General features: G+C 38.6%; 1 protein-coding gene across 7 annotated transcripts in view; it reads right to left on the bottom strand.

Moving 5' to 3' along the window:
* Window positions 1-25,201, bottom strand: part of PTCH1 (patched 1) — a 73,409-nt gene that overhangs the window by 19,337 nt on the left and 28,871 nt on the right. For 6 of the 7 annotated variants that reach the window (XR_015280661.1, XM_086868357.1, XM_086868358.1 and 3 more), the window contains 13 exons: window positions 23,931-24,120; window positions 22,459-22,528; window positions 22,255-22,346; window positions 20,675-20,873; window positions 19,886-20,007; window positions 18,467-18,614; window positions 17,493-17,624; window positions 17,035-17,190; window positions 16,329-16,427; window positions 14,720-14,845; window positions 7,221-7,339; window positions 4,860-5,259; window positions 4,056-4,365 (listed from right to left, as the gene is read on the bottom strand). Coding sequence is in view for 6 of the 7 variants with exons in the window: in XM_086868357.1 (XP_086724483.1) it covers window positions 4,056-4,365; window positions 4,860-5,259; window positions 7,221-7,339; window positions 14,720-14,845; window positions 16,329-16,427; window positions 17,035-17,190; window positions 17,493-17,624; window positions 18,467-18,614; window positions 19,886-20,007; window positions 20,675-20,873; window positions 22,255-22,346; window positions 22,459-22,528; window positions 23,931-24,120 (2,163 nt within the window). In the remaining variant the exon portion in view is untranslated. The remainder of the gene's footprint in view (window positions 1-4,055; window positions 4,366-4,859; window positions 5,260-7,220; window positions 7,340-14,719; window positions 14,846-16,328; window positions 16,428-17,034; window positions 17,191-17,492; window positions 17,625-18,466; window positions 18,615-19,885; window positions 20,008-20,674; window positions 20,874-22,254; window positions 22,347-22,458; window positions 22,529-23,930; window positions 24,121-25,201) is intronic. The other variant, XM_086868355.1, reaches the window with a different exon arrangement.

Below are 25,201 nucleotides of genomic sequence, written 5' to 3'. Positions count from 1 at the left end.
TCCCCTCTTCCTTAGAAAACTGCCTCCCATGCTGTCTCACTAAACCATGACAAATCATGTGAAGCCAACAGGCTGAGAACCAAATGATGAAAGAAGCCTGCCAGATCTCTGCATGCAGTCCTCTATTACTGGTCCAGGAGGAGGATAATTTGCCATCAGGTTTTCTGACATCATCAAAAGACTTTGAGCTTCCCTTTGAAGAAAGCACTGTTTGCTGGCACCACAGAGAGGGGAAACATTGGTTAGGGTATGCAAAAGTACCAATCCATCCCTTCTGTGCTAAGTCCAGCTCCACGCCAGTTTTTCACAAAGTGGCCAGGTAAGACTATTTGGGCTATCTTATCAGTGACAAAAACTTTCCAATGATCTTGGAAAGTTAAGAGGATGCTATCAAAAAAGCACATGGAAAAGTAGACAACCTTAAGAACAGAGTAAGTTCCAATAAAAGTGTCTCCCTTAGGCAGGAAGGGCACACAAGCTGCTATGATAGACAGCACGTCAGGGCAGCGCTTTCACATCAACATCCCACCCCTGCCAGGGGGCTCCACAGACACAATAACAAATAAATCCATCGGCATGTGACATTACATTAAGTTTGAGGTTGCAAAAAAGGGCATGTTCTTTGAAACGTTACCACAGTGGGTGAAAACTCAGCTCTCTTACATCTCCCTCTGCTCCCCTGTTCTCACAAGCTTGGTCATCCTTCAAATCCTGCTCCCTTTTATACCTTTATTCTTCAGACAGCTTAAACACTGTTTTGGGTCATTTCATTGCTCACCTTGCTGAAACTGAAAGTCTACAGAAAGAATATTAAAAAAATGACTGGCAGTTGTGCTTAATTTCTGAAGAATTTCAAACTTTCAATAAGTAAAATTTGCCATTATACTTTAAAATTTGTAGTAGATTTTGCTGCTTTCAAAGCAAATATGTTCATAACAATTATTTTAAAAGACATTTCATTTATTCAAATGGGATTAATTACATGCTTCTGGGCAGAAAGATGACATCTTTCTGCAGAAAAGTTATAGAAATTAAGAGAATTTTAAAAACTTTATATACGGGATTTTTTCACATCAGCAGTCACTTTTGCTTAGTGTTTCAGAAGAAAGTGACAACACCACAAATTATGTGGGAGTGGGGGTGAGGAAGGAATTCCTACTGACTCATGTGAGCAGCTGCCACCATGAAACACCAGATAAGATTTCCCTTTGCAAAAACAAGCCTAATTAGAAGTCATCAGGGAATCCAAGCTACCTCATTTACATTTGGTCACTAACAAAAACAGTGTTAACATTTACAGCTTAAATGAATGATTAGTGTTACCTTTTCTTCTGCTGCATTTTCAGTAACAGAAAATATGGTAATATAAACAATTCTAGGAAGCAAATACAAGGGAATCTCTGAAAAGAGAAGTGCATGAGGCAGCAGACACTATCCACTGCAATTGATGAGGAAGAATGTACAGCTAAACCAAAGATGCCTTCTTGGTAAAAAATGGTTTTGTTGGCATGTTGTTGCATCCTTCATTCTGCTGGACAAATGTGTGTGTGTGTGTCAGAAGGCCGTCTTGAGCCATTAACCTCTGGCACTGAATTCACAGTCAAGCTGGCAGGAATTAGCCATGCAGGTCAAAGCTGTTCCTGTTTCGATTACCAGTCCTTCCAGCACTTAAAACCATGCCAGTAGAACTGCTCCACATCACAGAGGATCCAGCCTAAACCTGTACCTTGTTTATAAATTCTATCTTCATCTTCCCTTCCCTTGACTCCTTTGGCACCAGCCACAGCTGGTAACAATCAGGTGTTACTCCACCTGTTAGTCTGGACCTTTAGGTAATTCCCCAACTATGACAAGCATGGCAGCTTTTTGTACAGAAGTCTAGTAACATCAGTGCCCTGTACCACTTGAAAACAACATCTTTCTATTGATACATCTCAATATCCTCCTTTGCAGGCCTGTGAATGCAGTATCACACTCCGTGAAGAGAGCCCTGCAACTTTACAAAGCAGCAGGGTTTTAAGGTATTAAAACCCTCTCAGAAAAGGTGGGGAGGAGAGGTAAGGATACAGACCTAAATGCTAATTAATAATCATAATGATTAATTCTAAAGCTGTGTGTGATCAAAAGGCCAATCAATAGCCTGTCACAGGGCTGGCAAGTCACATGGACCACAGCAAGTCACTAATGCTTTCTGGAGCCTCCCTGACCATTCTGCTATAATATTTTAGCTCCATGCAGCCTGTTGGTATACCCCAGGTACCAGGAATACACACAGCTCCTCTAGTGGAAGAAAAGCAGAGGACAAACAAGGATAGGCTGGCTAATGTGGACTGGAGGGGAAAAGTAACTGTGTGCAGTAACTAAGTACAGGGTAGGAACAACCCCTGTGAGAAAAGCGTGTCTGTAAAGAACACACATGAGCATGGACATACAGCAAGAGGGGACATGCAGGCCCTTGGCCACACAAACAGTTCTTAGCACAAGAGGGACACAAAGGGTTGCAAAGAGGACAGGGAGGCACCCAAAGTGAAAGAGGGATGGGGGAAGTATAGGGTGTGCCTGGCAGAGGGGCGCTGGAATGGGAGTACTCCTGGGAGTAACACCGAGTGGGCTAGCCTCCAGCATTTCGCTTGGAGCAGCCTGCAAGGGAGCAGATCCAAGGGCACCTCCTCCTGACTTTATCGTTGGCAGACTGTGCTGAGGTTGAACACTAATAAAGCTTCCTGAACACAATCTCAGATTTCCATCTCCCTCACAGGGGAGGGGGAAAAAGTGGAAGGGGGGACACCAGATACATTTTTTCCTACTGTTTTGGAACAGCAGCAAAAAAAAAAAAAGCCACAAAAGAAACAAAGTAAACAGCAGAGGTTTAAGAGAATTTAGAAAAGCATGTAGAAGGATGATTGCTTAGAATTCCAGCAAGCATAGTAAGGTTCCAACCCAGCAAACATCTAAGCTATGCTGAATTTTCTTCCTGCCAGTAATGCCTTCCTTACAGCTCAATATGCTTATGTGAGCAAAATATTTTAAATAAAGCTTCCAGTAAGTAGACTGCAATGAATGGATCCAATGTACTTAAAAACCATTAAAACCTCCCAAAGCTAATAAATGAAATACTGGTTTGCATTATTTAGCAATGCATTAAACACATGGGAAACCTCATTTTGTGTAGATTTGTCACTTACATGCATTTGCTTTCCTAATATTTTTCAACGTATCTTCAGAATGAATAAAATACATCAGATACTGACAGTTTCCTATATGTTCTCTAAGAATTAGTGGCTTCAGTAGTCATCTGTACACAATTAAGTTTAAAATTTACAGTCTCACCAGGTCAGCACAATTTTTTTTTTTTTTTTTTTGGCAAGAGTTTCCTAGAAATTCTCCCAGTAGGAAGACATAGGTAGAACCAAAATAATCCTGGGCAGGGTACATTTGCTGTTAAATTTGCTAAAATATAACAGGACTCCTTATTTTAAATACAAAACAGTTATTTGTCTCAACACATGCAATTATAGTATCTTTAACATCTTCAATTACTTGGTTTCAATATCATTATCATCATAGTACCTGAAAGGCCATCCATGCCTTCTCTTGTCTTTCCCCACCCTGCTCACCTCAGAACACAAATGCAGCACCTGAGAAAGGGTGAGTGTATTTGACTGGAAACCTAGACTATGCAGTAAGTTCCTAACCCAATAAAACACATAAGCCACACTGAATTTTCTTCATGCCAGCAGTCCTAGTTGAAGCCAACAAGATCACTGAAGAAGTGAAAGTTAAGTCTGTGTCAGAATACATCATGAGACAGGGATTTTTCATTTACTGCTCTGGAAACACTCTTTGAAACTGTCTTACTGGGGCGTAAACTTAAACAAAAAGAATTTAAGTGACAAACAGTGAGTCCACACATGGGTTCAAAGCAGCACTCAGGCATTCTCCCTACTGCTCAGAGCCTTTAACTGTGTGACAGTATTTGAAGAAGGCAGCAATACCACTGTGAACAGTTATTCCTTCTGACAAACTAAGAAAAAATTTCTGTAATGCTCTCTTACCTTGCAGCCAGTCTCGAAAGTAGTGCAACCACATTTTGGGGAGCTGCCTATCCTCTTCCAACAAGACATACGCCACGTTGCTGAAACTTCTGTGAAGTTCATAAAGTAAGTTCTGGACATTTGGATAGTCTGCTTTCTGTGTCACAATGTACATGTTGTAGAATGAAAAGTACTTGAACTGTGCAGCAATGAAGTCATATTCCCGTGTTTCCCGTGGTACAATGTCTGTGAGATCTAGTCCATCTCTCACCCGGGTAGTTCCATAAAGGCTGAGCCCAAGTAAACCCAAAAAAAGAAAAATAACCACAATCTGCAACAGAAAACAAAATCGTGCTTGGTTTTAGGTTTCTGAAGGAGCTAACAATTCATAATATCATACTACAAAGCCAAACTCAAAATTAACATCCATCAGTACTTTCAAGCTTTTATTTTTCTGGGTTTTTTTTTCATGCATTACATACTACAAGACTAAGATCATTTGTTCTTCCTTGAAGGGCTCTGCATCATAGATGAGAAGTTTATATTGTAGTAAAGTTTAAAAGCAACTTTAAATTCAATGTTCACAAGCTTACATTACTAAAAGTCACCAGAACCCTCATTCGTAACATATATTTGAAGTATGCCTCTATAGCACTTGCAAGATAAAGCTTTTAAAATAAGAAATCAGCTACAAAATTATTAAAAACTGTTGCTTCACTAGAGTTTAATTTACTCCTTATATTTAATACCACTGCCAGGGCAATTTTATAGCTGGGCGAGGCAGAAGTCTAATTTTGATAAACAGGTAAATCATTCCCCAATTACCTTAGCTTTTGGTTTCAGGAGGAACGGAGCATAATGCTTTTCTGCAAAAGATGAGAGTGTCCACTTCGTACAGGGTTGCTCAAGGCAATGTATACTGGAGTCTGAAAACTGGGAAAGTAAATCCCTGGTCGAGCTTGTGCTTTCTGGGCTCTGGCAGCTCAGATTATCTTGTGTCACTGTCACTGGCTGCACAGATATTTCTGAGCGAGGCTCTGCTGTGGTGTAGTACACCTGCGTGTGAGGATCATATTCTGTGCGCAGCTGCACTGTGGACTGCATTGTAATCTGAGTTTCATGTGCAAAACTGTGGCTGCTGTACGGGGGTGGAGGACTGTAGCAAGTATTGTCATTTTCCACGTACGCTTGAGGCTCAACCTGAATCACTCTAGTGACACATGGGCTGTAAGAGAAGAGAAAAACATCAGATCACATTGAGACAGATCTTTATTTCAAGCAGGCTAGATAGGATAGCATGCTTTCATCTGAGATTGCTTCTACTTCTGTCGGACAGTTTACACTAATTATGTGTAACACTTAGATATTAATTTCATTCTGTGCATTTAGGTGGCATTTCTCAGGCATGGTTCATAGTGTAGGCCCTGAGAACAGGTGCAAATTTCTTGTCCTCCAGGAAAAAATGAAACGGCATCTGTCTGAAGACATTGACATGTATACACATCACTCCATTAATTACACATGCTCATCAGGTAGTTGTACATAGATGGAATGCACACTAAGCCTGTGAGTTTGCATCTCTTTACCCATGCTGAGAATTAAGATACTTAGATGAAGAGGCAAATGCAAGACACAGTTCTTCTGTTTAGAACAAATGAAGTAACTCTTAAGTAAAACTCAGGCATTCTGGATAAGATCTCAGATTTTTGAGAGGCAGGTTGAAACCACTTGCCATATAGTGACTGAATATTTTATGTATCAGGAAAACATTAAAGTACTAATGAAAGAATTCATTCCTAGGAAAGGTGGGCCATATGAAGAGACAAAACCATGGAAGTAATTGAAGAATTCCCTTTATTTTAGTCTATGCAAGACCCTAAGAGATACCTAGTTTATATAAAAAAATATATAAATTATTAGACAAGCCTATTCCTGTACATGAGTAATGAAAAGTGGATGATGGTAAACAGTATCAGATATTTTTCACAAATGCACAAATCCTACAAGAAGAGGAATTCAGAATGTTGCCTACCTAATCAAAGCAAGCTCTCACTAACTGCATTTCTTCACATGCAAAGGGGCTGAATTCTGATGCACATTTGGTGCAGCTTTAGATGAGGGAATAAATGGAAGGTCTGAGTGCCCTGAATTCCTGAGAATCAGGGCTCCAAGACACTAATATATTTGGCTGTTCTCTGAAACTATGACTGAATAATCAATAGCTTGGGATTTTCTCCCTGTTTTAACCATTCTCTCAGAAACAAATTTAGTAAATGCTTTCTTCCTCTGACATATCAAACTATCAGCTCCTGGATGTGTGCAAAAGGCTAAGACATCCCGATGCAGATTCTCCACACCCTGGTTATGACAGTAGGAGTACATGTGCAGAACAGTAGCTCATCCTCTTCACTGCAGTCAAAATCAAAAACTACGGTAAGAAAGGTGTTTCGTTTCCAAGCAGTGGCTCCACTGACAATAGCAGACTCTGAACCCCCGTTCTAGGCTCAGAGTTGGCTATGTATCAGGTGAGAGTACATTTGCACACACTTTAGAATGGCAGAAATACCATTCTATATTACTATTGCAGCCACAAATGACACTTTATCAAGCATTATCCTGTGATGGTAGTGATCATTCCTTATAGTTCTATGAAAAACTCTCCTAAGGGGAAGTAATTTTAAAATTTATTTATTTATTTATTTAGGTTTAAAGGCATAAAAGCATAAAAAATAATTAACATTAATCATAATTAACATAATGATTTATGGTAAGTCAGGCTTCTCAGTATCATGAGTTATGTACAGCTTTCCAGGATTAGCCAGTACTGACACTGGACACTTTGCAGTAACTCATAACATTCTAAAAATACTTCAAGATATTCCTAAATAGTGGATCTCTCATCTGCTTTCAGAAAGTTGGTCTCCAACAGTCAAAATGAACATATGTACGAATCAAGGGAAAAGTGTGGGGGAAAGGGGATGTGGGGGAAGAGAGGGACACAAATGGATTTCAGCTTTTCCCTTCAGGCAGGTAAAAAACAAGGTAGCAAATGTAAGCCAGTCACTAGCAATGAAATCATAACAATAACATGCTTCCCCCACCTTAATGATGAACTCCCACTCCTGACAGGGAATGAATGCACTGACTGGTGACCACAGAAAGGACAAAGCTACTGCTCCCTCTCACCTTGTAAAACAGCAAAATATGTCCAGTCTCCTGTCTTCTCGACGATAAAGGTCCATGCTCAGGATAGCAGGGAAAATCAGCAGAACCATAGCAAAATTGAACACCACCACAACTGCTGCCTAGGGACAATCATAGGATAAGTAATGCTGCTAAACTTCATGTAAGGAATCAGCTTAACAAAGCATAAAAATCCCTTTCAATCCTCATCCCCACTTACCATTGCAACCCATCTGGTGCTTTCAAGCTTTTGCCTGAGCAAACTGAGAGATATATTTACATTCCCATTTCATTATGACATTGTGATAGTCCTTATTTTAATATTCAAAACTCATTTTAATACTCAACCTTGTATTATTATAATACATCTATGCCCGGATATGTAGTGATTATTTTTGAAGTGGAAAAACAGTCTGTTGACTCAGTAACCAAATTCTTACACAGAATTCTGACATATTTAGAGTCTCAAGGCAAAATAAAATGGAAGCAAACCTGAAACTAGAACCGAAGGTCTTACATTTATGGGATCTGAAGCAATTATCACAATAATATTAAAGCATGTTATTAAATCAGAAAAGAAGATTTCAGTAAATTTTTAAAAAACCAGACCAGTTTAGTGAAACGCTATGCACTTGACAGTCTTATTTAAAAGTTTAGCCAAGAAAGAGCAATATTTTATCAGGGATTATTTTTAAAGGAGAATCAAAATTAAAGCAACACCACATATCAAGTATATGTATTAATATGCCTGTGTTTAACAGTGCTTGATTTATGAGCCAGTCTACCAAAATGAGTCTTAAATTGGAACAAGAATACTTGATTTAATTTGTAAAGCAAGTATCACATAATGAAAAAAACAACCTCCCCGCCCACCCCCTTTCAAACCATACTCTGAACCCTTTCCCACACAGAGATTCCCAGAGAATTTCCATAAACATATGTGGTGCAGCATCTATCATTATTATTGATAGCATTTATTTGTAATGCAGAATTGTGAGGAGCACTAGCCATCACAAAGAGAAAGCTGGGCACTTGGAACTGGAAGACAGGGGAGAAAACTGTTCAGCCACCAACCAATGAAAAGAAAAAACCCTTTGAAAGCCTTGTGTTTTACCCGTTTGGTAAGCAGTAGCCATCTCAGTAATAGCTCAGTTTCATATTAAGCTATCCATATATAAAATATCAAGTGTCCCCACCTGTAACTTCTGAAATAATGACTGCTCGTGTTCATACAGTCTTAAAGAAGAACAAAAGTTGGGCTACAAAAGTGACCCAAAATAAATGTGATGCCTTTTTTTCCCAAAGGGAACATATGGTTTCTTTTGATCTTGAGAGATCAGACCTCAAAACTGGCAGTATAAACGATGTGATATCCAAAATCCATATTTTAAAAATTATTGAGTTGCTTTTCAGTTAAATTACATAAATTGCTTAAATTTATCTGTGAAAATCAAAGTAATAACACACTGAATGATTTTTACAGTTTTGAAACTGTCAGACTGTAATAAAAGGCTTAGATATTGTTTTTACTGTTCTGAAAATTACCAAATCAACTATTTATGTAAATATTTTCTAGTTATTTCAATCATTAATATGCTGAATACAAAAGCTAGTTTTATTGCTGTTTCTCTTTTCTGGTCTCCAGCCTGATGAGTAAAGTAAAATTTTAGTACTTCTGCTTGTCTGTAGACAGGGCTACTAAAACAGAATTTACCTGGTACTTGAAGCCAAATTAGTATTTAGTCATCTTTGTGAGAAAAGATCCAACGATTATTTAATGATTTATAAATATTCACACAGAAAGGTATGCAAGGTCATAGCCAAGACTTTAAAATTAAGTGATTTGCTTTTGATCTGCTCTAAAATTAATTCAATCTGTCAGGAAAACAAATGGCTGCTGCTGAAAGAAAGGTGTTTTTTGGACCTCGTTCTTACAACTGCTTTCTTTGCTGGTGCTAAACCAAAAAAAGGTTGAATCACCCATATAAGATGAATAATTAGTTGTGCCTAACCAAGATCTTGTATCAAGGATCAGCTAAGATTTACTGAGATTTGGAAAAAATAGCTGAGGTCTGACTCAATAATTCTTGCCCCTCTCAGCATGGCTGAAAAACCAACAGAAGTCCTCTGTTTCTGCTCTATAAACTGCAAATACTTCACGCCGTATCAGTTCCCTCTCTAGACCCTAACAGCCTTGAATCTCCAAATATTACTAGATATGAAAACTAATACTTAACCGTGTGGTAGAGATGTAATTAAGGTTAGTTATATTGGCATTTGATTTTTTTTTAGGAAGCATCAAAACTAATCCAACAACACACAGTAAATTTGCCTTCCTACATCTCTCTGCCAAAAGAACTAGATTTTCCACTGTGACATCCTAACATTGATGTACTAACCACCCAGTAAGTAAAATATTTCAAAGCAATCTCTGTTCTGATTTTAATTTAAATAGATTCATAGAGCTTAATATTGCACTTTCTATATATCACACACTCTCACCCACCTTAACCCAGCGTTACAAGGATTAACAGTTCTGTTTCCACAACTAAATAAGTTCTTAAAGGAATTCTAATTTGTTGGCCCATTAAAACACCCCATGCTGTGACTTGATAAGGAGAGGGAAGGATGAATTACTGAGGAGTGATTCAGTCCCTGACCTGTTGCATCTGCCACTGCTTCCCTCCCAATGCCATTCACACACACAGGGCTGTGGAATGGGAAAGTGTGAGAACTGAGATCGTGACAACAGCCACCATCTGTAAAAGCAGCAAGGAGCTGTGGCAGCAAAGCTTCCCAAGTACAGCTGAAAGAATGCTTAGGATTTCTGGGAACAGGACATCTTCTCTCATACCTTCAGAGACCAGTGGGAATGGGAGAGAAAAAGGCCTCAGACCTTTTCCTTGGGAAAACAACAAAGGCAAGATTTGGGACCTATCAAGGCTGTAAAATGAAGGCATTCAGTGAAATGAGATCAGAGAGCAGTAAAAAAATTCCATCAATCAGAAAAAATTATGTCGGTCACTTCCTGAGAAACACGCTACGTTTTTTGCATCTTTTCATAATGCACAGCCTAAAAATATTATTGCTGCTGCAACTGTTAAGGGAGACAGAAGAATGGCAGTCTGTGCTGGAGGCAGCAAGGGAGCAGGGAGCCAGGCTGGTAGGTATGTGCTGGGGCCCCGCTGAAGTATGTGCTGCTATGTGCCATTCCTGGCAGCCCACCCAAGGAGACCGGGTGTGCTGTATAGCCAGAGGTGATGAACAGATGAGGAGGTCTGTCAGGAAAACTTCCACCCTACTGCTCTCTATCTGCAACTCCCTCCTGACATGGCACAGGCTCAGATCCTTGTCCCTGGCCCCCTTTCCCCCTAGGCTTTAACTTTGCTTGTTAAATTCTCATGTCAGGGCCAGGGAAAGGTAAATTATGTGGATAAAGGTGGGGGACAAACCACTTCAGCAGAGTAAGATAATGGAATGAGCTTAAAAACATACATTCTTTCACTCCAGAAACCCACCACTGCCACCTGGCAATGGACTTTTCTACATTTAGAAAAAAAATCTGTCATTCTTGTGGTGAGGAAAAAAGTTACTCCTCTGCTCATTAGTAGATCCACACCACTCCTCTGCTGTTAGGGACAGAAGTTTCTGATGTAAGAAAGAAGAGGTTGATAATTTTTTTTTTTTCCTTATCCTTCCTGGGCAGAACTTACTGTGTGACAGTCTCTGAACAGTCTGTCTTAGGAAAGAATACAGCCCAGAGTTAGTTACACTCAGCCTTGACTTCCTTCACTTATAACCAAAACAAAGGGCTGTGTTTAAGACATTCCTACTGTAAGCTTCAAAACTCTCAGTGGATTTCTCTGACAACCTCTTCCTTCACCAGCATTTTAAGAAACAAAACACATCTGAAACTTCAGGACCTACTCCTTCAGAGTCCTAGGTACTCTTAGAGGTGATTCTTAAGGCTGAGTATTTGGGTCATATTCAGCAATCTCCAAGCCCTAAAACTGTTTAAGTAGGGGGCTAATAAGATTAACAAATTAAAAAAAAATAAAATAGAAGAATTTAAAAATATTTAGAATTTAGAAAGAACTAAAACAGTCCCTACTTGTGCATGCAAAGATCTCAGTTTCAAAATAACTGAATTCAACTTTTTAAATTTTGGAAAGAGCTAACACTAGCAGACTCCTAAGACAGCATCAGACTTGAAGTGCGTGAGTTCCATAATGTAAATAACCAAATAAGAGGTATCAATGAACTACTTTAGCTGGCAGAATATGACAGAAGCTGAGAGAAGAGAGAAGGCACTGATGTGCAAAACATGAGTTTTCTAACTAGAAGTTTGTCTTGCAGATGCAGGAAATGGTTTCTTCTCCTTCAGCAGCCAGGTTATTTTACCAATACTGGGCCTCAAAATTATGGAAATGTTAACAGTTACCTTGCAGTGTCTTAAAAAAGTGAATGAAGAACAAAACAAGGTCAAGAGCAATTGTTCTTTTTAGGAAGCCCTCTGTTACAATTCACTATCTAGATGAGAAGATGGTAATATCTGTGAAAAGTAAATGCAGCAGTATTTTATTGCTTTTTAAGTTTTGCTAAGAAGTCATCAAAGACAGCAAAGACTTTTTGTTTAAACGAGTCTGAGTAAGAGGGAGATAGAAGAAGGAGACTGTAATTTAAATTTAATTTGATTGTAATAAAGATTTAATAAAGATTTAATTTGACTGTAAATAAAGAAATCAATACATAAATACAGACCACCCAGCAAAACTGCCATGGTTCTCTAATTCCAAGTACTGAGATCAAAGTAGCACCTGATTTTGGTTTTACCTGGTGAAGCTAGGCACTGCAACTAATAGATGTTTCTTTCTAACAACAAAGGATTTCATTTTAGCAGTTGCTAACTTGTAAGTTGTACCGGTCATATGTGTAGCTCTGACACCAATGAATACCCAGTATAAGTCTCCCACTGCTCTTTCTTTGTATGTTTCACCTCTTACAGACAAATATGATGCTACTGTATTCCAGAAAAGACAAATTACCACGTGAGAAAAGTTTGAGCAATTCAACCCTTAATTTCTGGACACTCATGTGGGTTCCTACACATAAATTCTATATTAATCACTGCCTTACAAAAGACTTTGATGTTTTTATCCTGAATAATATCAACATGTTCATACAATAATATAATATGTTGAAATCTCACTAGAATCTTTTTGTTTGTCATTTTGCTATGCAGACTTTGTTTTAAACTTTCAGTGACTCAGTCTGTAGCATGGCAGGAAGCAAAACCAAATTACTTTAGGACAGGCATGCATAAGTTAACTGATTACAGTATCAATTACAGCTGTTGTCTCCACATATGTTCTAAAGGCAAGCTGTCACATTATGATGTTGAAGAGTGAAAACAAGAAAAAAAACCTGATCAGATAATAGAGTATTAATATTGGTGGCTCACACTCAACAGCTCAGCAGTGTGATTACAACAAATGGCCCATTTGTGTTGAATACTTCTTTATGAAATGCATTCTAAAAGCAGATATTACAGAATCTGATGACCTCCAGTATCCTGTTAGCTGCTGAAGGCACCTGTTGAATGTTTGAAATAGGGCCACAGACTTAGGAGACATAAATAACAGCGGAAGTAATATACTACAAAAATATTTCACACATCTAGCTTAGTCTTTACCAAGCGAACCTTATGAGATCCAGCAAAAGCCAAGTGTACAGTCCTGCACCTGATATCCTGGTACCAGCACAGGCTGGGGCTGAACAGATGGAGAGCAGCCCTGTGAGAAGGCCCTGGGGGTGCTGGTGGGTGAGAGGCTGGACATGACCCAGCCATGGGCACTCCCAGCCCAGAGATCCAAACGTGTCCTGGGCTGCATCCAAAGCAGCGTGGGCAGCAGAGGAGGGAGGGGATTCTGTCCCTCTGCTCTGCTCTGCTGAGACCCCACCTGGAGCCCTGCATCCAGCTCTGGGGTCCCAGCACAGGAAGGACATGGAACTGTGGGAGGGAGTCCAGTGGAGGGTCACAAAGGTGGTTAGAGGGATTGAACACCACTCCTGTGATAAAAGCTCAGAGAATTTGGATTCCTCAGCCCGGAGAAGAGAAATTTCTGGGGGGACCTTATAGCAGCCTCCCAGTACCTAAAGAGGGGGCTACAAGGAGGGCATGTAGTGACAAAACGAGGGGAATGACTTTAAACAGAAAGAGGGTAAGGAAGTAGTTTTTAAAAATTGGGTAAGAAAATACTGGAACAAGTTACCCAGAGAAATCTAGTTGAAGACATCCCTGCTGAGGCAGTAGGGGACAGGGCAGGGCTAGATGACCTTCAGGAGGTCTGTTACAACTCAAAGTTATTCTGCGTTTCTATAAAATAAAACAATTCACTATCACATGATCTGTTAGAAGAGACATCTGTGTTTTGGCAAATCAGCAGAGCTAAACACTGCTAACCATTCAAGACTAAATACGTAGGTTTAGTTGCCACAAGCATCTGCTAAATGATACATTTAGCCAATTGCCTATTACAAAGGAAATTTAAACATTATTAATGCTTATTAGTAACATAACTGCAATCTCAAACAGTTTACCATTTTGCAGTTTAATGCAGGCACACTTAAATCTCTAAGAACAGCAATAATTGCCACATGTATTAGGAAAAACTGCAGCCCTGCTTCCTCTGGGTAGCCAAGGGCTCAATGAGAATAAAAATCAATGCAGAACTAGGCTAGGAAAGAAAAAAAATAACTACTGAAATACAGTGCCCTATAGTGCTATAAATTGCTTGTGTCAGGGGAGAAACTCCCAAAGCTTTCTTCAGTCTTCAATTTTAGAAGAAATCCTTCTCCAATATAATAAAAACTTCATATTTCTGGAGGCATACTATCACAAGTACAGAAAGACAGAGAAAGTGAGAGCAAGCAATGCATAGCTCAGCAGATAAAACTCAGGTTTTCTCTCTAACCATCTGGAACACAAATTCTTGAAGTTTTCTCCAAGTTTGCTAAAATTACTGGGAGTAAGGCAGTAAATGTGCTGCAGTAATTATTAAAATTGCAAATGCATATGGACTGCTGTCATTACACTTGCAGTTTTTAAGAGCAGCAAACTAGACAAACATGAATGAAAGGATTAAATTCCTGGTGAGGAACATTACAGTACACATCACACCACAGCCTACTCCTCTTAACTTTAGAACACAGATCCTTCTGGAAGCTTGTCTCCTCTTAGTTACATACAGCTTGGGTTTTGTGTTCAGCCCAGCTGTGGTGGGACAGAGTATTCTTTTACCTGCTCACAGGATGTGAGAGACTCTGTGCATGAGAAGAAGGAGCAGGAGAATTGAGGGCTGACAGCAGTTGTTACTGCCCAGGTCTGTGGTGAGCTCCGTGAACTGCAGCAGCACCAAAACCAGGCTTCAAGCACCACTAGCAAGTACCAACACCGCACTTCCACAGCACACAGGAGCTAAGGAAATAGGATATAAACTTACTTGGAGAGAAAATGCTCTTAAAGCCGGAATAGGAATTAAGGCAGCCATAAAGAAAGCAGTAACATTGCTGATAGATGTAAGGGCTACACTTGCTCCTGTTCGCTTCAGACATTCACCTGTTCTGTCCTGCAAAACAAACCATGTGTCTTAAAAGTGAAACAAATAAGGTGGTGTCCTGCAAATGAAGGGGTCATCCTACAGATACAACACAGCAGCAGTAAAAAATATTACAATTAAATATTCTATTATATATTAAATATTCCATTACAATTAGATGTTCTGAATATAAATTTGCATTTGAGAGTATGTGAGAAAACTAAATCCTAAGTTTACTGTTCAGTAGGAACACAGATGAAGCACTCAGGTAAACATACTAGAGTTGATTCTAGCTCCAGAACACAGAACTAAATGGGTACTGACAACACATCAAATACATCTGCAGTTGACAAGGATTTAATTTTTTACCAAGTGGAATCACTTGGTGTTCTTGTCTTTCAGACAAAATAAGCATGTATTAAGAGCACAGGGGCATAATCTAGCTACACATCTTGAAAAAATATGTAACAAAACAAACAAAAAGAACACCACCAAGTCTAGGGACTGTTGCCCTGAAAATTAAACCTTTTGATAATATCTTCATAGTTTTAGTTACTTTCCCATGAGAGTCCTGTAAACCTAAGTTATCACATTCCTTCTAAGAAATGTCTTTTAATGGATGTTTCACATGGCCAGTGTGCTTGGGAAGGTGGTAACTTAATTATCCAATCCCTGGTCATTGCTGAGAATCTATAAATACTGGAGTCAGAGAATAAAGTGATGGGGTTTTGTTCTGACACTAAGAGTGATTGTGTGAATCATTTTGTGTCCTTTAGGACATAGGGACCTCACACAAAACCCACCAAGAAATCAAGATAAACCCTTTTCTAACCCAACGAGCTATTATGAAGCAGACCAAGATTATACAACACAATCAGCAAATACACACTAGTTTTAAAGGGATGTACTTTGGATGTGAAACTTTGGACTGAGGCTAAAAAGACTAGTTAAAGTAAAGGATTATAAAAGTGATGACACCTTAGACTTCCTATCAGTTTTATGTTATGCTTTGAAAAGTCATGGTCTATTATAAACTTCAGAAAATAAAAACAAGAGAAAAATACAGAAAATAACTCAATTTTAGGGACATAACAAATATGTAAAGGTAACTGTCTTCCCTCTCTTTTCCCCTTATCTTTTGTGTGTTCTTCTATTAAAATCATTTAATCGTTTCATTGTCAAGATTCCTATTTGAGTTTGTTCCTAAATTTGCATTAACTTTCACTGAAATTTTTGGCAGAATATGGATTATGGGAGTTAGTCTTTGTGTAACAGTTCATCAAACCTAAGACACTACCAATAAAAAAACACAAAACAAGAATGTGATCATTCAACAATGTCCTAGGACCACATGTATTGCTATAATTTCCTATTTTGACAGAAATAAGAATTTCTAGACCCTAGGAAAAGCTATTGAGAAAAAGAGCTCCACTGATTAATTCTGGATATGATTATCTGTTCCTATATGAAACTTTTTGCTTTAGCTTCCCACAAATCTCCATGTTGTCATTACCTCAAACGGAATTCTCTTATTCTGTCCTGTTTCACTAAATGCATGTGCCAGAAGGAAAACATCATCTACACCAACTCCAAGAGCAAGAAAAGGCAAAACCTTGGGGAAGAAACAAAACAAAACCCAAACAGGTTGTGTTATGATCTGACATGCAGCTAGCCATTAAATGGCTAATTAAAACAACTTTTACATTACACTCTACACAAATCCAAGGGTAAAATGAAAATGGAAAGGATGCAATACAGGTATTAACTTTTATTCTGGAATGTAGCTGAGGAACTTAAAATACACTATTTACAGGTACAAATTCTCACCAGAAGTAATTCAAGTTTTGGATATACAAATATATGATAATAATTCAAGTTACATTCAAAATACTTCCAGAATTTGAACAACCTGGTATATTCAGATATAAAAATAAATCTGCAGCCCCTTAGGTACTTAGGATGCCTCCACTTTCCGTGGGACACAGAAAAACTGAACACAGAATTATACAGACTATATAATACCTGGGGTTTTTTTCACTATCACTTGGCAGCATGATAATTTAATTTATCACAGCATAAACTATGAAACACAACAACAGCACAAGTAAAATTCTAGAGCCAAAATATTTTTTCAGCACTCTATTTCTCAAAGATTCACTTGTGTTCATTCATTAACAGAGTACTTGCAATTTAACAGCAGACTTGAATCTTCTAAATACCTGAGTTGTGGCAGCATTAAAGGAAATGCCAATCAATGAGCACAGGCCCAATCCTGCAGCCACAGAGAGTGCAACCAACAAGACTCCTGCCAGCCCCACAGCACCCTGAGACTTGGCACAGTCCCACCGCAGCATCGTTAAACAGGCATAGGCAAGCTAAGGAGAGGAGCAGGAAGGGGAATTTGGGGGGAAAAAAAACCAAAATATTAGAATGGATTCTTCTCCAACAGCTGTCTCTCTCCACCCACCTACAGGTCCTTACACAATTTTTAATCAGAATAGACATGTCACAGAGGTTACAAAGTGGAACAGGTGAGAAGCCTGAGGTAAAGTTTACAAACTCTAGTTTTAATTTTAAATATTTGCAAAATACTCCGAACTACTAGATGGTAACAGTAAAGTGTATTTTTAAGCCTTGCTCTACTACCAGAGAAAATGAAATATATTTATTTTATTACCATTAGTAAGTAGCCACTAGCTACTCGGATAGCACTGACATCAGAAAATGACTTCAAGATGTCATCTAGGGTGGTCGTTGTAAAGGAAAGCACCTTCTGAGTAGAGTTTTGTGCAACACTTTGATGAACAACCTATGAAAACAAAAAATAAGACTTTGTGTGGATAAAGAATTTTTCTTTTTATTTTAGTCACTTAGTCAAAAGAAGTCATCACCATCTTCTACAGCGCGCATCTGAAGTCAAATCCTTTTACCTTAATGTTCCTGCTAAAGCCCATGCTCTACACAAACATTACACTGATGCGACACAAGCGTGTTTCATGATTTTCTTCTGGCAAGCTGCTGATTATGAGACAGAATTTGCACCCTCCAGGAAAGCCTACTGCATGCCCAGCTCATTACAAACACTTAACTTGAACCCCTTCCTGTAACTCCACAATGCAGTAGCAGTTTCGCATTTAACCCCAGGCCAGCCATCTCTTTGCCCCTCCCTGCCTGGCCATTTAAAGAGGTCAGAAACAGCGCAGTGGAGGGCAGGGTTTGGGACACAGAGGGCAGGCATTGTCACACTGCCTCCCCACCTGGGCTGCTGCTGGGAGAGCAGCTCATGGCTGGCTAATGTCTTCCAGACACCTTTAGAATAACCACGCCAACCAAAAGCTTTTAAATTCCAGCTAGCTCTTTGGTTTCTTCTTGGCCCAAACTAAAATTGTCCCAGGCAGCAAAAAGTAAAACCTTCATGGCTTCTCATACAGGAATAACCAAGCAGCTTCTTACTGGGAAAATAAACAAACAAAAAAAAAACAAAAACAAACTATGAACAAACCCCCAAAAGAACCCTTAAAAATGGGGAGGCATTGACTCAGTTCTGGTTTAAGCATCTTCCTTAAGGAAATACTGTAAAAAACTATGATAGAAGGCAGTGGATCTTAGCAGGATTTTGCAGTATAGTATCCAAGTTATTTTCAATTTTACCTCAACATACATCCTCTGCCAGGCTTCCAGAATTGCTGCTGCCTTGTCCTCATTCCAGTTGATATGTGAAACATATTCATACCCCTTGAAATGCTCATACATTTGCTTAGGGGTCATTAACTGAAACATGGTTTGCAAAGCCTGGGCACTGTGACATGGAAAGAAGAGAGAGAAGAAAGAGGCATAAACTGAGCATTTTCAGGAAAATATTTTCATGGTATGAAATTTCAAATGCAATTCTAACAGGAGCTTTCTTGAGTTCTTGATTTTATAGGGCATGTGCTTGTTTTAAAATTGAACGGAGTGTAATTATTCTACTGTGTATCTGGTGCAGCTGTACTTGCTCCATGCAAGTATTGCGGCTAAAACTGTTTTTACTGAAGTTAGTAAGAGTTTTGACATTATTTTCAGTAGGATTAGTTTCAGGAGAAAAGAATATAACCCTACAAATCTGTTGTAAAGGTCATGCTTGATAGGACAGATTGCTGTGAGGATGCCACAGGAACAGTAATTTCTAGGAGGTCCTCTAAATGCCGGGAAAATGTCATTTGAGACCTTGGTCTTTTTCATTCTTTGGAGAGAAGTGGTAGATTAAACTCCTCATGCTTAATAAGATGTGTGGAGTACACAAAGGCAATCCATCCTGAATTTCCACAGTATGCAACTCCATCCAACAATTTCAGAAGCTCTTCTTAACTAGAAGGAACCATTTTCTTTTTAAATAGGAGTGCCTTACTTGGGTCTTTCTTGAGAGATTTATCAATGTATTGTGTCAATACTAAAAAGGTTAAAAGTTCTCTGGAAAAATTATGCTTCATTTTGTTTAGTATGGCCTGCATTTTTCAGAACAGTAATTTACACAGTTTTATTCCCCCACTAAAGTCCAGTGTTCTATGTCTTTATCAGTAGTCTAAAACAAAGGGTTTGAGTTTGTTCTACTACTCAAAGCTGTATTAACAACAGAGGGACATGAAAACAGACTATTCTCTGTATTGACCCTGAATAAAACATTTAGTAGATATTTTTGAATTTTGAGAGAAGTCAAATGAGTGCATACATTACTCGCACTATTTTTCTTCCTTTTTCCTTTGATCATATTCCAAAATGTGATCAAAGCTGTTCAGTGCTTTACACGCTGTTCAATGCTTTATACACACATTCTAAACAACAAAGCTGCCAGTAAAATGTTTTCTTTCTGAGTGACATGAACTATCATTCTGAGGTTAGAAGCAGGAAACGATGACACCACCTAGGTTTAAACAACAACCAAAGCATTCTTTTAAATTCTGCTCTCTTGAGACATGTCACCCTAAAGCAAAATTTATAATGCACATGAAAGGCAATAGAGTTTACATCATCCTCCTACTGTGTCCCAAAAAATGAAATTAAAACTGACATTTTCTTTAAATATTTTTTTACCTGACAAGTTTACCAGAACTGTTCTTGACTGTACCACCTATAATCAGCTCCTCCTGCCAATGCATGTATTTCCTTGATAGTCCATAGCATCCACCACTCAAAACAAGGGCTACATCAAGAGGCTAGAAAAGGTTATAAAGAAGCAGTTAATATGTTTCATAACTTTAGACAAATTCATACCTCAATTCAGCTCTCAGTTAGAATCATGGATGTTAAAAGACCATCTGGGTAGCCTACTAGGAGAAAGGCATTCAACCAATCAAGTTAAGAAATCACCCAGATGCTTGTCGACCAGATGGCAATTTCTCCAAAGCCTAATGTGACTGATAAAGGAATATATAAATTCAAGGCCCATGATTTCAAATTCATCACAAAAATCAACAAAACTGGTGCTACTTGAGGACAGGCTTTTCTGCATGGCATGGGAGTGCAGCAGCAGCAGCTGTGTTCCTGCAGCTGTACTGTGTGACAATAGCAGTGGCTATTGTCTGTCTGAGGCACTGGTTTGCTGAAATGCCACATCACTGCAGTGCCACAGCCACAGCTGACAACTGCACTTTCACTCCAAATGCACAGGATTAAGCATTGCATCACACAACAAGGCAAAACATATGACCGTGAGCTAACAGCGGGCAACAGGAGCAGAAAAATGATGTCATACAAGAATACAAACTATATATTGCTTGGAAGAAAATGGCACTTTATTCTACTTTGTCTGACCTTCCCCCCCAACTTTCCCCACCCCCCAACCTCTCTTCAAAAGACACGCACAAGGACAAGCAAACTCACTTTGGTGGAATTTTTATTGGGAGCTGTGATTGGGCAATCAGGATCAGCAGGATTCAGGCAGGGTCGATCCATATAACCATGACCAACCTCTGCTTTATTCAGCATTTCTTCCCAGCTCTCCACTTGGTAGTTTATTTTCTTTAACTCTTCCAAGAATTCTAAGGGGTCAAAGTTGATCCACTGCAAAGGAGGCTTCCCTCTGTAAGAGCAAGCAGGAGAAAAAGACACATAGAAAAAAGACAAAAGAACTAGTGAAATAAAAATACTTTAAAATTTATATTTGAACAAATAACTGAGTTATTTTCTGAGTTAAAACTTTTTCTGGTAAGGCTCTTTAATAAAATGTAAGGCATGCTTTAATTAGATTTGTTTATGTACTTTTCTTGCAGCCCGGTTGTGATTTCAACAAAAAAAATTGGCTGTCACAAAGCTATCTTATAAAACTCATTAAAAATACTTTCACTTACAGACAAAGCAAAACAAATTATCAAGAACCTAAAAAACAAAAAAGCAGCCAACTGCTGCTTCAAAGAATTAGCGGGGAGGGGAGAGGGACAGAAGAGAGGGAGCTGAGAAAAGAAAGCCTTTCTCATAGTATCAGATTACTTCTTGCTAGTCTAATAATCATCTTGCAAATGTAATCAATCAATATAACTGATCTTTGTTTATCTGTAACAATACTGTGCTCCTTCAAATGCCCTGGCATCTCGACTATCAACCATCAAGCCTTTCTGCTACCATGCCTGTCACCACTATCACTGTCACGTCTCCCACCCCCCACTTCTGAATTTGTGATGTTGACAGACCAGAAAGGCTTTTGACTGCCTTATTCTGTGGTTCAAACCACACTGTATCTGCTTAACCAGGCTTAAGTCATTATTCTGAATCTCCCAACCAGAAAACACAAACCCCCTTATTTCCCCATCTAAAACTGTACACTAAAGGTTAGGAGATGGCCATTGCAAATTGCTTTTGCAGAGACATGCAAACCAGGACAGAAACAATAACTCAAATGCTAACTCTTGCATAATTAACAGAAAATGCCTGCACAGATTAACAATTAACTCTTTAAAGAATTCAGGGCATCTAATATCACACTTGTAAACTGTGAGAAACCACCCATAAAAGATACTATATGGTTTCTTTAATGGTCTCTGAAGCAAAGGATTTGTTCTTTATTCCTCAGGAAGACTTGGGAATTAACCCAAGACATTTTCTTAGGTCTAAAATTCCCAGCCAACCAATGTTTTTGTATTTTATGGAGGGAACAAAAAGCAAAGCATAAAGTTCTTAAACTCTAATTCAGAATTTACATTTTAATTTACATGCTAGCAACTCAGGAAAAATAACAGAGGATTTCAATTGGAGTTTACAAATAATCTCATAGAAATAGGTAAACCTCATGTTAAATTAAAAAAAAAAAAGTCCTTGTTCATTTTTTGGGTAGACACTACACTTCATATTTTATTTTTCTTGTTAAATCAGAATCTGAATAAACAATGGAAATGCAATTGAAAAGTTGTACATAGTTAGACAATTAAAAACAGTCAGACCAGAAAGCTATAAAAAAGCATCCTTACAATAGATAGGCAGTTCCTGATTGTAGCTTTGCTCCCTCCCAGAAGCAGTCCAAAGGAGTGATAATTAAGCAAGGATAAAGATATTCTATGATCTGTCAAAATGAGAAAAGGAAAGAACACAGTCACACTAGAATATAATCGAAGCAGCACAAGCCGAATCATGAAAATGCAGAAACCTTGTAATGAAATGCCTGCTACACATACCTGGTCCATGTAACCTGCTTCTGTGATGAGTTCTCCTGATTTGTAACATAAATGTTCCAATTTCCACTGTCTGTAAGAAATATGAAGAACAAATATTTTCCTCTTGCACAATTACTGAGAAATTATTTTGAAAATGTAACAAACATTTAAAACTGTGACTCATATACACACACTGGCCTCAAGCAGCAAATCACTGAGTAAGGCAAATGTTATTAAAAATAGATACACTAGACCTCACCAAAAAAAAGAAAAAAAAAAAGAAAAAGGCACCTTTGTCATTACGAAGTTGACCTTTGTTTCAGTTGTTTTCATATTCTCTGTAAAACTCATTCAAAATAAGGAAGGTCCTTTTGTATGCACAGGCTAGTCAACGCATGTTAATGGGACAAAAATACATCTCATATTTTTGTCAGTCTCAATTATATGAGACTGCTTGTGACTTAAGGTATCACTTAGTGACATCAGTAAGAGAAAAACCACCTCCAGCTCACTGGACTCAAATATAGCTAGCTGACCAATATAGCTAGCTGACAAGATATGCAGAAGAAAATAAACAATTAATATTCCTGCCTTGCTATTTCAGCTGTATTACAATTTCCACTACCACGGCTTATAATGACTTAGAGCAGGAGCTGCATAAAAGATAACTGGACCCTTAATGGTAGCTCATGGAAGAACTAGCTGGATGTGCTGAAAAGATCTGCTGAAAGACAGGGAGTTTTGTGCCTCACAGGCAGGACTCCTAGGCACATCACTATGTAAGTAGTAACCCTGGAAGAGCCACTTTTCAGGGAGACATCCTAGCCCCGTGCTGGTACCTTCCTGAGGTGCACCATTATTATTTTTCTATTGGATAACACACAACTGCCAACCATCAGCAAGGGGCCACAGACACTCTTTAAGGCACACTCTGTTGTCTATATTATTAATCGTCAATATTATATGTTATTGTATTGTATTATATTATTAAACAGCTCTTATTGTCACCTACTGACATCTCCAACACATCTGCATTTCCCTTTACAGCCAAACTATTGGAAGAACGCTAGCCTGTGCCACTGTGCATAGCCATTATGTAGCTCATTGTGATATTATCAAATTAATTCAACTCTAATATGGAAGGATTTTCAGTGTTAGGAATCCTATCCATAAGATTCTATGTTTAAGATCACAGACATCATTCCTTTACCTAAAGAAATGCTGCATGCTGTAGCACGTCTCACATGGGTACACTCTCAGAATCTCCTCCAACACCACTTACCCTATCCTACAGTTGTTAAATGCCAATTAATCACTGCTATCATGCCACAGTGTCAAGCTATGTGGCATTCAAGTGAGTGACATTCAAATCAAAACACAGCCCCAAGGGAAAGCCTCAGAAGTGCTAACCACTTCAAAACACCTTGAGGAAAGCATGAGTCCATTTTTCAGCTGCTACATATGATCAAGAAAACTTTTCATTTTCCCCTCACCTGTTGTACATATAGACATGTACTCTGCTGGCCTGAAGTGCAGACTCAAGGTGCTGTCGTAGTGCTTCTGTTGTTAGTACATTAGCACCATCTTCCTGTGGAGTCTGGATCATGAGCTGGGGGTTGAACATGGCTTCTTCTCCAATCTTCTGCCGTGTGTAATTTAACTCCCGACTCACTCGTCCACCAACTGATGGATAAATATTAAGCACTTTGTATTAGCCAGTACCTGCTTGTTCTGCATTCTCTTGGTGAGCACTCTTCAGTCAGAAAACCCTGAGTGTCTGCAGGGCCTACTCTTTCTCAAACTGATCACACACTGTAACTCTAAAACTAAGAACAGCTTTTAGTATCTCTGAAAAAAGCCTCACATTCCTCATTACAATACCTTTACTGCTACTGTACTGAAACATTGATGCATAGAATGGAGTGTCTGTTTTTTCTACATTATAACCAATATCCCATGTGTAAAAATTAAAAAAGAGGAAGAAAAAAGTAAAAACTTTCCCTGGGAGACCCAAAGAAATACCATATTACAATTTCTTACACTTGTATAAACAGTCTGTTCCAAAAGCACATTTCAGGATAAATGGCTTTAATTTACACTCTTCTACTAAATAATTTGGCAAAGATAGAAGGCAAATATTTCTCTTTGTTTAAAAAAAAAAAAAAAAGAAAGAAAAAAGAAGGAAAAGAGCAAGTGAGCAGAAGTATTTATTTCAGCCTTACATAAAAAAAAAGAAAAAAATGCCAAGTTCATATAAGAGAGATGCAGTTTGAGTGTAGCAGAAAGGTCTGTCTACTGATAATTTACCCCAGCGGCCCAGTACCTGGCTTAACATGCTGTGATGCAGGAGATTGTTCATGTGCAACATCTGTTTCTAAATCCACATGAGCCAAACGGTGTGCTCCACATTAAAACATGGTGGGGAAAAAAAAAAAAAAGGGGAAAAAAAAAAAAAAGGAAAGAAAAGAAAAAAGGCAGAGGGAGACTGTGGAGTCGACAGGCTCTAGAGGGAGCCATACACAATTTGCCTTGCCAGAAAACATTGCATAAGAATGGGAAACTGTCTTCCCTTCTACAAAAACCCCAGTCAGCTAGAGTTCATATACTTTATGTAACCTCCCCTGTAGTCTCTCTAGCCAATGCATGTGGGAGGCAATGTCAATTAATTCAGCCTATTAGCTGAATCAAGACCACATCCAGATGAGGAGGACAAGAATGTAAATCCAAGCTACAGATCTGGTCTAATTTGTTACATTTTTCTCAG

This window comes from Cyanistes caeruleus, chromosome Z, assembly GCF_971803275.1.
Source record: "Cyanistes caeruleus chromosome Z, bCyaCae1.hap1.1, whole genome shotgun sequence".
NCBI lineage: Eukaryota > Metazoa > Chordata > Aves > Passeriformes > Paridae > Cyanistes > Cyanistes caeruleus.
This window is presented reverse-complemented; position numbering and strand designations above follow the sequence as displayed.